The sequence below is a fragment of the Pan paniscus genome, chromosome 3, assembly GCF_029289425.2.
Source record: "Pan paniscus chromosome 3, NHGRI_mPanPan1-v2.0_pri, whole genome shotgun sequence".
Lineage (NCBI taxonomy): Eukaryota > Metazoa > Chordata > Mammalia > Primates > Hominidae > Pan > Pan paniscus.
In genome coordinates this window covers 148,466,540-148,483,944 of record NC_073252.2, presented here as the reverse complement: position 1 = coordinate 148,483,944, position 17,405 = coordinate 148,466,540, and the positions used below count along the sequence as shown (strand labels likewise).

At 35.5% G+C, this 17,405-nt stretch overlaps 1 protein-coding gene across 5 annotated transcripts in view; it reads left to right on the top strand.

Annotated features, from left to right (window-relative positions):
• LRBA (LPS responsive beige-like anchor protein) overlaps positions 1-17,405 on the top strand; it is a 799,485-nt gene that overhangs the window by 450,267 nt on the left and 331,813 nt on the right. For all 5 annotated transcript variants that reach the window (XM_055111907.2, XM_063603583.1, XM_034959239.3 and 2 more), the window contains exon 38: positions 15,868-15,992. In XM_055111907.2, the coding sequence (XP_054967882.2) occupies positions 15,868-15,992 (125 nt within the window). The remainder of the gene's footprint in view (positions 1-15,867; positions 15,993-17,405) is intronic.

Genomic DNA, 17,405 nt, shown 5'->3' with positions numbered 1-17,405 from the left:
GGACACTGTATTTTTCTTGTTTTCTTCTTACTGCCAATATGAGATGAGTAAACAGGTGTTCCTCTTACTACTGGCCTCTCTTCAAAATTCCTTGCTGGTTCTTCCTCGTCTTTTCAATCTCTTTATTGTTGGGCTGGTAGAGGCCTTACTCTTTGTACTTTTACTTTTCCATTTTCTTCTCCAGCTTTGGTCACTTGCTTGAAAGTCTGAGCCAGTCCACACCTGTATTATGTAAACACTATTCATCAGTGTGTCTCAAATTATATATCCTGTCTGGTTCTTTCCTTTGAAATCCACACTCTTATATTCAGTTGTTTACTGAATATCTCAGCTTGGATATCTGTGTTAGTTTGGGCAGTGGTAACTGCTTTAGTGGATAGATTCCAAATCTCAGTCAGTGTCCGATCATAATAGAACATAATTTCTGTTTCATATAAATTTTATAACATGTTTCTGGTGGATAATTTCCTTCATCTTATAGCTCCATTATCCTTAGTTCTTGGCTTCCAAGAGTGCCCCATTCATCTGCATCAAAACAGTGGAAGGTGGTAGAGCATGGCCAGTTGTATGTGGAAAGTTTTATTGGCCGGGTTTGGAAGTGTGCCTCAGTCACTTCTGCTTGCATGTCACTGGCTACAACTCAGTCATATTGCCATACTTAATTGCAAAGGAGATTGGGAAATATGGTCTAGTTGTGTGCCTAAGAAGAAGATGAAAAGGGATTTGGCAAATAGCCCTTTTCTGCCCCAGATTTCTACTTGGCACCCTGAATAAAACATGTTTAAAACCAAATTTTAGACTTTCTTTATTAAAACCTATTCCTCTCACATTCTCTTTTTTCTCAGTGTCAGTTCTTTTATTTTCTCATATCAAAGTACTTGTAATATCAGTGCCTCCTCTTCTCTCACATCCCATATATGATCTGTTAGCATATTCTTTTGACTCAACCTTCAATATATATCCATAATTCAATGACTTTTTACTACTTCCACTGCTGCTGTTTGTTCCCAGACATCGTCTCTCTCTCCTGGATTATTGCAAAAGCCTATAAACTGGACACCCTTTCCACTCACAGCCAGGCTCTTGCAGGAGCTGGAGTGATCACGTTAAAACATGTCAGGTCTCATCAATTCTTTGCTTATAATCTTCTAATGTCTCATTCCACAGAGAATAAAAGTCAAATTCTTGTTATAACCTATGAAGACTTAAATGATTTGGCCCTCTTAGAAACTATTTGATTTCTACTTAACTCTGTTATTCTTTATGTATCCAAAATGGCCTCCTACGTTCCATCATTTCACCAAGTGTGTCTACCTCAGGGCCTTTGCATTACTGTTTTCCCTGCCGGAAATCCTTTTGCTTTAAGATATCTGCATAACTGACACCTTCACCTCCTTCAAGTCTTTGCTCAAAGGTTGCTTTCAGAAAATTATTTCTAAGCATCTTACTTGAGATGTTAACATGTCCCCTATTACCTCCCTTGTATTTTCTGTCCCTTTTTTCTGTTTTGTCTTTGGTACTTATTGTCATCTGTCGCAGATATGGCCAGCTGATAACCATAGTTTCATGCCTCTTTGTATAGTTTAAAGTTTTGCTGGGAAATGGCTACCCAGCCAGGGAACACATTGCTTTTGCAGTGTTACATGACTTAGGGAGATGAGTGGAATGTGAGTAGATTACATGTATGTCCTTTCTGGGCTGAGGTGATATATCACCTATTGGACCTTTCTTATGTTCTTTTTTCATCTCTACACTTAGCTTTAGGACTTTGATCTCTCTACTTCAATTATAGGTCTACTTTTTCCATGTAACGTTTAATTAACTTTATACATCACATGGTTTGGAAACTATTTTGTTGTGAACAAAATGGCTCTATGCTTGAGCTTTTCTTTCATACCCTTATTCATTTATATTTATTGCCTACCTTGTATCATAGACAATTTTAGACAAGTTTCAATAAAACCTTGATAGGATAAATCTGAAAAATAGAAATTTACAAATTAGTATTGAAGGCTGTCATTACATATTGTTTATTCCAATAACTTTCTTACTTTTTTCCCCCACTTTCTTGTGAAAGTGATATTTAAGATATTTCTTCCCTATAGTCTAATTTTCTATTTATCTGCAGTTATAATACCTACTTAAAACTCTTCAATATATCCCCATTGCTATAGGGTAAAACCCAAGCTCCTTAACATGACATGGCCATGGCCTAAGCTGAGCTGGGAGAGTTGAACTGTCAGGTGTAGGAGTAGCCAATTAAAGTAACAAGCCAAAAATGAAAGGGTAAGCCTTTAATCATTTACTATGATGGTATTAGCAAGAGTCTAAAGCCGAAGGAAGGGGTTGACTCCCCATTCCATTTCCCGCCATAGAATGGCATGCTTTTCAAGGGTTAGTGTGGATCTGCGCAGATGTGAGAGTCATCTTATTGTTGAAGGAACTTGAAACTAAAGACTCTGGTAGTTTTATGGACACGAGGTCAGAGGAAGGGGTAGCAGGGTGGTCTTGGAACAGGCTGAATCAGAGTAGGGAATACTGTCTTCAGAGTTTTCCCTTCCTCTCCAAGTAAGGAGTTCTAGGAAGAGATGCCTGGAGAGGATCTTAGGCCAAGGTTTCAGATACAGACCCAAGAATCAATTCATCAGGGCTAGGAATGTAAATGTGCAAAGAGCATAACTGGCCAGAGAGGCCTAAGACCTTAGCTGCAACTCCCGCGAGAGATGCGAAGCATTTGCTGTACATCAAGTCTGATGTGGGGAGTACAGCTTTTCTCCATGAGGCCTGCCAGGTAAAGGTTTTGTGACTACCCATGGTAAGGCCTGAAAAAAATCACACATAGGTTTTAAACCAGGAGCCAGACTCCTAAAATGATTCTTCATGATCTGGCCCCTGCCCTCTATAGCCTCTTGTTTGGGCACTTCTTGCTTTATGCCACTCCAAAAATTCTGGAAACATTTAACTTTAGCTTATACCCAATTGTTTCTTACTTGTTTGGCTTTGCTAATGCTGTTCCCTCAGAAAGAATGATTTTCCTTTTCTTATTCTGGTTAACATCTGTTAACTCTTTGACTCAATTTGTGGATTACTCACTTCTAAGAAGGCTTCTATTACTTTGGATAATGCCCTTCCACTGTGTCCCTAAGGTACCTTTTGCATATATTGTAATTGTCTCTTCATATATCTGTTTCTCTTGGATTTTGAGGACCTTGAGAATAATGACTTTCTATCACCAAATGACCGAATCTCCCGTCTTTACTCATTGTTGGTATTCAGTATGTGTTTTTGATTAAATGAACAAGTGAGTAAATGAGTGAAATATAAGCTTATTAGTTTTTCATTCCTGATTTTTTATGTTATGGCTCTAACTTATCTTTCATATCTCATTTTCTATTGGACCAGCTAAATGAGACTGCTTCCAATTTTCAGACCTCTATACTATTACTTAAGATCTCCTAAAAGCCTAAAATGTCATCGTCTTCTTTGTGTATCAATTGAAAATTGGCCTCTTCTTAAGGATATTTCTCAAAAATCTCTTGCTCTTTAAAGCTTCTTGATCCCTTTAAAACAAATGTGATTACTCTTTGCCTTCCCATCACTCTGGGTTTTTACTTTTCTTATGGTGTGGATTTTATGTCATATAATTTTTTGTTTGCTTATTTTATCCCATTTATTAGATTTTAAGTGCCTTGAGATTAGAGACTTGTGTTTTCTTCATATGAGTATTTCTTAAGGCACCTCAACCAGTTCTTTCCACACGGTAGCAGGTACTCAGAAAATATTTGTAAATGAATATAATTAAGCCAAAGTAGAGATGGTCATTGAGAACCAGAAGAAATGAAATGTAGCAAAGAAAGAGAGGAAAATAAATCACTTTAGAATGTAAATAATTGCTTCAAAATTGAAAGTACTAGAAAGTATCTAGGAGATGACAGCAACTATTCAGAGAACCGGCTTCCAACTGTCTTAAAAACCTGGAAGTGTAACATAATAAGCCTTGTTTTCCCCAGTGGATAAAAAGCACATACCTTTTGCTAACGCTTTAATTTATCCAGATTGCAAAGTACAGTATATATATTTTTCTTTTATGTTAGTTAAAATCAGTTATTTACTCTCAGTATTTTCCTGAGAGTTTTGGTTTAAAGAGAGGAAGTGATGGATTATGCAGGGTTTTTCTTCATGTAAACTTTTAAAAATTATTTAAAGATAAAAATGTTATACTATGGAGGGTGACTTTTTTTTTTTTGTTCTTTTCTTGTCTTCCTGTTACTTACAAAGTATCTTAAGAAGAACAGCAACAAATGTGGTATAGGACTTGACTTTGAGAGAAATACAGCCTGGGCAACAGGGCGAAACCCCATCTCTACAAAAAATGCAAAAATTCCCCTGGCATGGTGGCTTGTGCCTGTAGTCCCAGCTACTCAGGAGGCTGAGGTGGGAGGATCACCTGAGCCTGTGTTGTTGAAGTTGCAGTGAACCGTGATTGTGCCACTGCACTCCAGCCTGAGCAACAGAGTGAGGCCTTATCTTAGAGAGAGAGAGAGAGAGAGAGAGCGCGTAGAAATAAAGGTTCTGTATGCCAAAGCAGTGGTTCTTGGATATGAGATTGCTTCATGTAGATGCTTGTGTAGTTCTTCCAAATTTGGGGCAAGTGATGCGGTTACTAAACATATTTCTGAATATTAATAGCTTTCAGGCTACTTACTTACAAATACTGACCCTGCACTACACAGTACTTAGTTATACTTATACATTGAAAAGCGATAGAGCCTTGTAACTCCTTACCCTTAGTCTAATAGCCTTGCTATTTGAATTTTGAGTGATGCTAATGCTGGAAAAATTATGAATTTTCTAGTTATTCTTTATTGAAATGTGTGTTGATAGGTTTTCATATAATTTATAAAATTTTTTGTTTATACTTATATCTGTCACTTTATGAAAGAGATATTTAAACTCATACCAATATAATGAATTGTCATAAGAAGTGTATTAATGAACCTCATATGATTGTCTTAGCCAAAGTAGCCTGGAAAAATTTTGGTAATGGGTAGTTCTAGTTGGGAGGGTCTAGCGCTATTTCTTAGTAACTGAATCACTCACCTTCTGGGCCTCAATTCTTCAACTGTTAAATAGGTGTTATATCTCTAATTTATATGGTTGTTTTGAGAATTAAATGAGATCACATGTAAAATACGTAATAGCATGCCTAATACATTATTGGCAGTCAGTAAATTTTAGTTCCCATCCTCTTTCCAGGAGCATAATGTAATATACTTCTTAAAAGAGTGAGATCTTGCCTCCCTAAGCCTTCAGATGGTCTCTGTGTATAGATTGTTCAGTCCCATGATTATTTACAACAACCTTCTCCTCCCTATCCTCATCTCCTGGCTAGTGATCCTATCATTTTTGAAGACTGAAGAAAGTCTTCAAGTACAGTATAATCCTCCATTCTTTTATTCTATATGTGTTTTAGTACAAGTTGAAAACATAGCAGCAGTAAATAAGGGGACTGGATATATTGATTAAACAGAATTACTGATTGTTTCATTGGAAAATCAAATTTATACTGCATCATAAGCCAGTTACATTGATTAATTATCATCAATATAAGTAGCTTGGGATGCAGGATAAATTTGATTTCCCAATGAGTCAATGTCTATAAAGCCTATGTTATTTATTTTATTAAAGTCCAGAAAGATCATGGATTTATCACCCATAGTCATCCCAGGCGTTCTTACTAGCCTACTCATTTTCCTTAACCTTCCTTATTTTGGTCTGCCAACCAAATCAGTCCTAAATCTTGAATGAGTCTGGTCAACTGCTTTGTTTTTTGTTTGTTTGTTTGTTTGTGATGGGAGTCTCACCCTGTCCCCCAGGCTGGAGTGCAGTGGTGTAATCTCAGCTCACTGCAACCTCTGCCTCCCGGGTTCAAGCGATTCTCCTGCCTCAGTCTCCCGAGTAGCCGGGATTACAGGCACACACCACCACACCCAGATAATTTTTTATGTCTTTAGTAGAGACGGGTTTTCGCCATGAATGGATAATCAAAATGCAGTGTATCTACACAATGAAATATCATTCAGTAATAAAAAGAATGAACTACCAATATGTGCTACAACATAGATGAACCTCAAAAACATTATGCTGAGTGAAAGAAGCCAGTCACACAATTCTACATATTGTATGGATTCCATTTATATAAAATGTCCAGAATAGGTAAATATGTAGAGAAAGAAGGTAGGCTAATCATTGCCAGGGGCTGGGAGGAAGGGAAGGTGTGGAATGACTGGTAAAGGGTATGGAGTTTCATTTTGGGGTGATAAAAATGTTTTTAAATTAGATCATGCTGATGATTGTACAACTCTGTAAATATACTAAAAAACGTTGAATTGTACATTTTAAACAGGTGAGCATTATGGTGTATACATTATATATCATAAAGCTGTTAAAAACACAAAACATGAACAAAGACTTCTCTTCATTTTTCATCCTTTTGAGCATGTTTAAGCAGAATTAAATAATGGTGCCTGCTGACTGCTTTGAAACATTTTTGCTCATTTGTCTTTTTTGGCACCGTTCTATTTTGGTTCTCCCATTATCTTATTGACTGTAAGGCACTGTTACTTACTTCCCTGTTTCTTTTACTGATCCTTTTCTCTTCTGCAATATTCATCCCCATCTTTCTCCTGCCCTTTCAATAGACTCTTCTCTGGGTCTAGCACAATACCCGGGCTTACAATAAACACTCAATACATTTTTGTTAAATGAATGCTAAATCTACTGACTCCCAAGACTAACCAGTCTCCCTATTTTCTTATATATTTTTTGAGACAGGATCTCACTCTGTTACCTGGGCTGGAGTGCAGTGGCACAATTTCAGCTCAATGCAACCTCAACCTCTTGGGCTCAGGTGATGCTCCCACCTCTGCTTCCCAAGTAGCTGGGACTACAGGCGTGCACCACCACACCTGGCTAATTTTTGTATCTTTTCTTTTTTCTTCCTGAGACGGAGTCTTTCTCTGTCACCCAGGCTGGAGTGCAGTGGCGCGATCTTGGCACACTGCAACTTCTGCCTCCCAGGTTCAAGCAATTCTCCTGCCTCAGCCTCCCAAGTAGCTGAGATTACAGGCACATGCCACCATGCCTGGATAATTTTTGTATTTTTAGTAGAGACGGGGTTTCACCGTGTTGGCCAGGCTGGTCTCAAACTCCTGACCTCGTGATCCGCCCGCCTCAGCCTCCCAAAGTGCTGGGATTACAGGTGTGAACCACCGTGTCTGCCTAATTTTTGTATCTTTTGTAGAGAGAGGGTTTCGCCATGTTGGCCAGGCTGGTCTTGAACTCCACGGCTCAAGTGATCCACCTGTCTCAGCCTCCCAAAGTGCTAGGATTACAGGCCTGAACCACCATGCCTGGTCAATCTCCCTATTTTAAATCTCTAGCACAGGCCTCTTCTCTTTCAATTCCAGTGTTATATTACTTACCTATTAGAAATATCTGCCTGGATGTTATTAGGCATCTAGGATGCGATTATTTTTCCCAGTCAGGCCTGTTTAACATGTATTTATTTTAATTAAATAGCATCTTTATCTTCTAACTTCCCTCTTGTTACAGCCCTTGATTTTATTCTCATTATCTTTTTGCTCACCTCCCATATTTGAATATCATGTGAAGTCGTATCTATTCTACCTCAGATATGTCTTTAAACCCTTCACTTCTAGGCTCCGTCCTCACTGCCTTAATCTATACATTCTGTATGTTGCTGCCATGTAGCATACAAGCCTGATCATATTAAACCTCTGTTGTGAAAGCCTGATGCTGTCTCTGTAGACTCTAGGATGTAAAGGTAGTTACTTTAGTTAACTCTACAAGGCCTTTTGAAATCTGGTTCTAAACCTATGTTTTTTACCTTAGCTTTTCCCATCCTAAGGCTGTCTAGCTGTGATTTCTTACCAAAACTTCCTTAAATTACAGTGCCCTTTTACATTTCCATGCCTTTATCCATGCTATTTCTTGGCTTATAGTGCCTTTTCCATTTTGTTCAGCAGACTCCTGTTTATCATTTAAGTTTCTGTTTAAAAGTCATCGGTTTACTCTTTGATCAATTATTTATTAAGTGGCGGTTTTGTAACAGTTACTGTGCTTGGTCAGTGAATTATACATAAACCCTTGTCTTCATGTAACTTACAAAATAGATCCTCATTGAAATCTTAATGAAATCCTGAGTCCTCCCAGGCAGGGTTAATTAGTACTTTGATCATAGCTATAATAGTAACGAATAAGATGTTCAAGAGGAAATGCTATGTAGTGAAAAGCTCATTGGCTTAGACGTCATCAGACTTATTATTTACTACCAATGGGTAAAACTTACTTTCGTCACCTTTAAAATGAGAATAGCAGTATTTAATCATGGCAGGGTTGTTGAGGCTTGGCGGTACTGTATATAACAGAGAACAGCGTGTAGCACAGAGTAGCCTAAAGTAATATAGTCTATTTTAACTTATTTTTTTATATTTAATAATTTCCTTGTCCCCATTGTCCTGTGTAGGTTGAGCCCAGCATCATTCATTTGTATGTACCACAATCTGGTACATAGTTGGCACTCAACAAGTGTTTGGTGAATTTTTTTAAATTAGATATTTGGGGACAGTATAATAGATTTGTCTAAATAGTGAGGCTGAGGTGAGCTTTAAGGCTTCTGGTTCTTAATAACATCATTTTAATGGTTTTTTTCCTAGATGTCTTTTGTTAGAGCTTTAACTGGTAGTATAACACCAGATTTTGATAGTCTTATAACTTTACTCAATCCCTGGTAAAAATTCTAAGTGAAGAAAGAAATGGTCAACTGGCTAACAACAGACAGGAAAAGCTTGGGATCATTTCTTGAATAATTAACTTGGTTGCCAAATGTCCAAACTAATAATTAATTGAAGATAGATATCTAGATGGCTTTAAAAAACAAATACAGACATACATTGAATAGTGACATGCAGAAATTCCTAATTACATAACATTTGATTTTACATAATTAAATAAAATCTATGATACTCCAGTGTCTCAATGTCAGGCCTCAATAAAGAAAGAATTCTGCTTTAGTATGTGTCTTCTCTGCTGGAATCCACACAATTGAAGGGTTTGTTTTTGTTTTTGTTTGTCCTTTTCATTAAGACAGCATAATGCATAGATCAGCTGCCCTTGATTTATAGTTGGTACTTGGTAAACAGAGGTTTTAGTTAATTTTCTTTTTATTTGCATGAAGGCACCATAGATTTCAGTTTATGAGGTAAAGCATTCTCTTATATTGTACGATACCTATAGTACCTGAACATTATTTCACCAAGATTTATACAGAATGTGAAACCTTTCTAGAACTTAAGTGCTTTTATCTTCAAGCTGACAGTGCTCTGAAAATGTTTACTGCTTTTTAGGGGTTACCATTTATTTCAGTTGTAACTAATGTCTACTATGAATTTTTAATCTAAAAATATGGAAATAAAAGCTAGTCAGATATAGGAGTTTAAAAAACAGGCAATGTGAAAATTTAAGAACAAAATATGAAGTGCTAAAATGTTCTAGGATTTGGAACTTTAGCTAGGAGAATTTCTTACTGACTTCTGTTAAGGTTATCAAGATTTATCAGGTATTGCCAAAGCAAAGTGGGCGAGATGGAAAATGGGAAAATTTTCTAATATGATTGTGTTTTGACAGGTTTTCTTTTTAAAACTCATATACTTTTATTGACATATTTAAGTTACATTAAAATGACACTAAAACCAGTGAGATGATAGACATGCATACATTTGACTCATTTGATAATAGGTGCCAATTCATCTAGGTTGTAGAATAACTGGGATACTTACATAGCTACCACTGATTTCAGTAATTAACATTGTTCTGGAAACTACTCTGCTTTAATACAACAATATCCAGAAAGTTATCTACTTTAATATAGCAATGCGAACTTAATGGCTTTTGGTTAAATAAATGTTAATATTTCTCTTATGTACTTAATTATTTCATTCTTTTTATTGAATTTTGCTTGTGTTTTGACAACCAAGCATCTTCCTAATATGACCACTTTTTCCTACAGCAGGGAAATACTGACTGTGCAACTGCCACTGATAGTGTCTGAAGGGCTTTGTTCTGTTTCCTGTTCCCAAGTTTAGATTTAACTTTTGGATTCCAGAGAAAGAAAGGAGCCTGAGCATTGAATTGTGGGGCAGGGGAACTGGGGGATGTGTGGGTAAAGGTAGTATTCTCCTAGCACTTGGGCTGTGGCATATAGTAATGTACAATGAGCATTGCATAACTCCAGGGCATGTTATTTACAAAAATTTTGATGTGAAAAGTGCCCCCTGGAGTTGTGCACCTTAATAGCCATGTAGTAAAGCTCTGTTCTGTTACACATACTTTTTTGAATTCTTATTATTTGTTTTTGCATCTGCCTTTTCCATGAGATCAGGGACAACATTGTAATAATCCTTGTATTCTCACAGCTGACTTAGGTAAATAATAAATAATTGTTATTAGAAAATATATTGGTATTTTATTAGAATATTTGGCCATTCATACCATGTTAACTGGCTAATTGGGTTTCAAAAAATCTAAACTTTATAATTCCTTTTTTTTTTGGAGATAGTCTCTCCCTCTGTCAGCCAGGCTGGAGTTCATTGCCATCATCAGAGCTCACAGCAACCTCCAACTTATGGGCTCAAGAAACCTTCCCACCTTAGCCTCCCAAGAAGCTAGAACTACAGACATGCACCACCACACCTGTCTAATTTTTTTTTTTGAACCAGGGTCTTGCTATGTTGCCCAGGCTGGTCTTGAACTCCTGGCCTCAAGCAGTTTTCCTTCCTTAGCCTCCCTGAGTTCTAGGATTACAGGCATTAGCCACAGTGCCCAGCCTAAAAATTCTTACAATTAACATGAGAAAAATAATAGTCAAATTTGTATAGTTGTATCATTTAACTATTAGAGGAAAAATGTGAATCGTACCTTAGTTGTTGATTTTGTTTTAATACTTCTGCCTCTTCCAAATGATTCTCATTTGTTTAATTCTTATTCATTTGTTCTACCTGATCAAATTAGTAACCATAAAGGGCCTAGGAAATAGAATAAATAGCCTATGTATTGATGTTTGAGTTATATTTCTTTCTAAAAATTTAATAATCTATCAAATTCTGTTCTTGTAGAACATAAAACATATATTCTATGTATTAAAATGGCATTGCCAGCCAAGCTCAGTGGCTTGTGTCTGTAATCCCAGCTACTCAGGAGGCTCAAGGAGGAGGATCATTTGAGGCCAAGAGTTCGAAACCAGCCTGGGCAACGTAGCAAGATCCCATCTCTAAGAAAATAAAAAAAATTAGCCAGATTACTAATTTTTGTACTGGGGAGGATGTCTCAGTTACTGGGGAAGATGAGGCAGGGGAATCTTTTGAGCCCAAAAGTTAGAGGCTGCAGTGAGCTTTGTTCTGTTCCCTCATTGTGCCACTGCATTCCAGCCTGGGTGACACTCTACCATCTTAAAAAACAACAATAACAAAAAAAAAACCATGACATTGCTTTATGTTATTTTATGTAGATTATAGTGATGTATTAAAGGTGTGTGTATACAAACACATAACGTGAAAGTTTTTTAAAAAGTAGAAACATAATTAGATGATGTATATGTAGAAAAGTCCAATAGACTTACATGGTAATTTTAACTTCAGACTCTAAAGTTAGACCAAAGAACGAAAAAACTAAATTAAAAAATAATTAGAAAGATTATAATATTTAACTTCAGTGCCATCCATAACTTTTTAAAGACACCAGTCAAAGACTTTAGTACCTGGAGTTTGTGTCCTAAGAGGAGCCCTAAGTAGGGCATCTTTGTAGAGAAGGGCTTACGTCTTCTGAAGGAAATAGTATTCCCAGATCTAAAACTTAGGCTAACCTCTTTACTTTGTAGATTTTGAGGATCTTAGTGGAAATGGATATGAGTGAAGTTTGTGAAAGGGTGTTGTGTAGTATTAATATAACTTTTGGGGATAGATACAGATATATAAAGGTATAGGTATATAATGTGATCTAGATATGTACTTATAAGGTGCCAGAATCAGTGATTTCTTATCTTATCCATGCTTATATTTGGTCAACAGTCTGTTTCTGAATACATGAAGTCTTTTAAATTTTGCTGATCATACCATGGTGATAACTACAAAAATGTATAATCTTTTAATTACTTTATAAACTTTTGGAAAGAGGGTTGGATCACTATGTTATTAATAAATTTGCCAATTTTGTATCCTCTTTTGCCTGGAAGAGGCTTTTGAGGAAGGGACGGGGTAGGGAACAGTATTTCTTAAATGAGAGTGAAGAAAGTAAGTTGAAGACCAAAACCTGCACATTCTCCTTTATAATACTGTTTTAAAATGACAAAGCCTGCCTCATTTTTGTGTGTGTGTGGTAGAGCGTTATACTGAGAGTATGTGTTGTTGGAGGGAGCAGACTTAGGGAAACAAAACATTGTACTTTAGGCCCAGGTTTGTTACTGTGTAAATGACTTTAAATATGCTAGTAATGATCCTCATCTCAAATAAGTGGGTGTGTGGCTTTTTCTCCAAAAACATGTATTACCTACACAATCTGAAATTGGGTGATAAATGCTATTTTCTCAAATGAGACTAATAGCTAACTGTTTGATTATAAGTCTATTACATGAGAACTTTGTACACTGTAGCACCTGGAGCAGTGCTTTATATGAAGAGTCTCTCAAAAAATATATTGAAGTTGTTGGTCTTTTGAAATGATTTTTATAATTCTAGATATGTGATCTGAACTAAGTGATATTTGCTTTGTCTTCAGATTGTTTTTAATTGTGTTGTAACTGGATTGTGTTGGAAAAATAGTCCTTAAGTGACATAGCTTCAGGAGATTGTAAATATTATCATGCTGCGGTATTACAGAGTCGTTTATTCTATTTGGACCATGTTTAAGTATTTAAAAAATTATTGATAGAATAGGCCAGGTGCGGTGGCTCACACTTGTAATCCCAGCACTTTGGGAGGCCGAGGCGGGCGGATCATGAGGTCAGGAGATCAAGACCATCCTGACTAATATGGTGAAACCCTGTCTCTACTAAAAACACAAAAAATTAGCCGGGCATGGTGGCAGGCGCCTGTAGTCCCAGGTACTCGGGAGGCTGAGGCAGGAGAATGGTGTGAACCCAGGAAAAGGAGCTTGCAGTGAGCAGAGATAGTGCCACTGCACTCCAGCCTGGGTGACAGAGCGAGACTCCAACTCAAAAAGAAAAAAAAATTGATAGAATATATTTGAAGACAGTATGTATGTCTGCATATATATATATAGTTAGCAGAAATGAAACAACTTTCATTTCTATCATGTGAACAAATTCTCAGTTCCCTGATGCATTGGTATTTTTGTTTTAGCCAAATGTCACCATTTTGACCATTTTTTTTAGTGTCAAGGTATAAAAATAAATATTATCGTTTTATTTCCTCCTAATTTTGGTTATTTTTCCTATAGATATTATCTTTGAGTTACTTGATAATTTGTGAATAATTTTATAATTCCTCTGGTTCTTCTGCTGTGTGATAAAAGTTATTGTGCGTATGCTTAATAGCCATTGAATTTGACTTCACTGTGGTGCATTATAGTAGAATCTATTGTTACCTAATTTAGTCATAATTTTATCATAGCAGCTTAATATCTCTTATAATTTTAATTGTTATCAAGAAGAATGACATCATTTAATTTGACTCAAAATGTAGAAGGATGGATGAATGACAAATTAATAATTTACTACCTTTGCATAATACTGAAGCATAGAGTATTAGAAGGATTGATGGCAGAAAAGGTTAACAAATTTGAGCAGCTTTCATTAGCTTTACATCGTCATATGTTTGTGGTGCTGACTGAAATAGGCTTTGTAGGAGATCTCAGTCTAGGGAACTAATTACTTGTGCCGATTGCCGCGCTGATGAATAGACCCTCATTGTATGATTCCCCTGAAGACGAGGAGCAGCCTGTGATTCACGACTGCATCCTGGCTGATATTTGATAATAATTTTAACAGATAAATGTAGGTAGGCAGAATGATGAAGTGCCTATCCAAGCTCCATCACTATCAAAGCCATACACACAGCCATCTGTGTACTGCCTTTTTCCTTCTCACCTAAGGAGAATTTCATTTTATTAATTGAGTTAAAACAACTGTTGTCTTTTGATTGTATGTATATTCTGTGGGTATTTATTTATTTTTAAATAATATCATCATGTTTTTATTCAAATTTAGACAGAATAATGAAGAAATATATAATAATAGCTTTTTAAATTTTTCTTTTTGAGAACTGCAATTCTTATACCTTTTTGTATTACATTTTGATTACATTATATCTCCTTCTCCTGACCAAAATCACCCAAGGAAATATTTGATGTTCTTATCCCTTCAGCATTTTCAGAGATCAGTCTCTACTGTTTTAAAAAGATTTTCTTTAAATAATGTACTGTTTATGCTTTTTATTAATACAAGATAGTTTTTAATTGATAAAAGTACTTATTTATAAACCTATTTTGAATTTTTAAAGAGAACATCTTTAAAACATCAAAATAAAGGTAACTTTTACTTGGGTAGTTTGGGACTGTCAGTTGTTGAAGACTACTAATTTGTCAAAGCTGACAGATACAATTTTATTAGCTCCCGAAATATAAGTAAGATTGTATTTTGTATTAGTCATTCCTGAAGAAGTTTTGATTATGAATAATTTTTTAATTTCATTATTGAAACTTACAGGTGTTCCTGCTGTATATCTTTATTGAATTAATGTATTCTACAGAGATTTTTTTCTTACTATAACTGAAAACACTTTAGTATTTTCCTTATAAAATATTTTTCCAGCATGCTAGATCATGATTAGTTAACAAGAGAGAAAGCTGACATTTATATATTGCCATATAAAATGTGTATGTAATAGGGGAAATATAGAATTTGAAATGAGCAAACCTTTTTTTAAAAAATACATTTCCAAAAGTATGCTTTTGATATAGCAATTATTGCACATCATATAGCATGTAGTTTTTAATTAAATATAAAAACAGAGTACATAAAACAGAAATCCAATCTGATTTGCTTGAAAATAGATTGCTATTTCACTCTACAGGAATGGTTTATTTAAAAACAGTAAATGGAAAAGAAATGCATTTTCTTGTGTTGTTCTAAGCCTCAGGGGCTAAATGTAATGAATATTTTAAGAGATTATTTTAATTAAATTCCTGCACATCTAAACAGAGTAATATTTTATTATCACATACATAACCATGTAACTGAGATATTCATTAAAGTTAACACTTTCTGGACCAAGAATTCATGGTATGATTTACTGACCTTGTGCAAAAAGGCACAAATTAGGAAGAAAAATGAAGGGGGACGGACTTTGATTAATATAGGTAATGCTATACCATATTTATAATAGCCTTTTCCCTATTCTGGTTTATAAATGCAGCTACAGAGAAAGGTGCCCTGCTGAGGCTGAAATGAGGCTGAAATCAGAGCACATGCCACTAGAGTGTGGGGAAACTGATCACACTGTCAGCAATTCATTTCAAAATGATGTATTTAGTGCTCATTTCACCTTCCAAGAAAAGGAAAAGGAGTTCCTTAGACTAGAAGGTGATATTGTTATTTTCAAGGACATACCTAAGTTAAAGATTGCAGAAAGGGGAGTGTGAGATGGAGGGAGAATTAAGTGGAAGGAGAGGGAAAAAAAGGCAGAGCAAACAAGGAGAGCTTTATGCAGAAATTCAGTGCTACCACGCTGTTTGATAATTGCTAACATATGTGGCTTCTCTGTTTCATTGTAGTCGTCCTCGTGAGTTCTGGCGCCTTGACTACTGGGAAGATGACTTGCGGCGCCGGCGACGATTTGTGCGTAACCCTCTAGGATCGACACATCCTGAAGCGACACTAAAAACAGCCGTGGAACATGGTCAGTGTATAAACCATTCCTTGCCAATAGCAGCAGGTACAGGACTTCGTAATGAAGAGCATAACTTCATTATTACAAGGCACTGTAAAATGGTCCAACACCACATTTCATGGTTATTCATACCAGAAAGAGAAGTTAAATTTTTTTATAGTTACTATAGAGTCCTATTAAATTATGGTGTCAAGTATATTTATTAATTATGTTACACATACAAAACTTACTTAACATAGACCCTTTGTTTCAGAGTACAAAGATTAAATATGTCTCCTTTTAAGCGACACATTCAGCTTTGAGTAAATGAATCCAGGAGGCATGCCTTAAATCCATGAATATCAGGAAGACAGCACTTACAAACCAGATAAGTTTCTAGGTTCTGTTGTGTATACATGGTTTTCCCCCAATCCTGGTATTTTAGCATGAGATCATGAACTGGGAAAGATAATAATAAATGTCCAATTGCCTAGATACTTTCTGAGCCTTGATTTGAAGATGGTTATGATAGATGGCTCATGGAAAAAGAGAATAAACATTATTTTCATACGTTCCTATTCTATATTATTTTGTTATCAGAGCTTAACAAAACATTTTTCCTTTTTTGATACAATGCATATGACTATGATTCAGTTTAGGTAAAAGTCTTATAAGTAAATTGGAAAAACTGAAAATTTCCTTTGGATTTGATACTATAAATTTTTATAAAATTTCACTTATTTTATGATTTTTGAAAGTCAATTAAGATATATTGGTTAAGGGGGAAATGCTCCTCCCCACATTAAAATTATCCTGACTTTATAAAATATAAATTGGTTTTTAATAAAGTCAGAAGTACTTTTAATTTTCCTTTTTCAGGGTATTGTTTTAACATGCAGGAACTTGTGATTAAATGGAAATATGTGGCATACAAAATAAATGTTAATTTGTATTCAATAAGGATATTAAGAATTTAGATTAAAAATCTGTAATCTTAGGTTTGGCCTCAGTCAGGCAGCTTAACCTCTTGCACTCAGCCTTAAAGAGCCATTTCTGGAAGAAAATGTCCACAATATGTCATCAGATATAACACCACATGTGACATCAGTCCTTTAAAATAAATGATCATACAGAGAATAGTCAATAACAAAGTGATCTAAAAGCAATAATAGTCTCATGGCCCTACATCTTCAACTACAGGAGGTGGAGAAAGAGAAATAAAATGTAGAATTAATTAGGCCACTTTTGCTTTTAGAGTACATATAGTTTTTAGGTGGTGATAACAGATTTCAGAGGGTTTTTTTTTCTTTTTTTGTGTGTTTTTTTGGATTTTCTGGTTTGTTTTGGTTAATGATACTTACATTGAGAAAGTGAACTTTTTTTGCAATTTTTAACAAAATGTATTACCATGTCCACTTAAAATTTGAAATTTAATTATTTTTC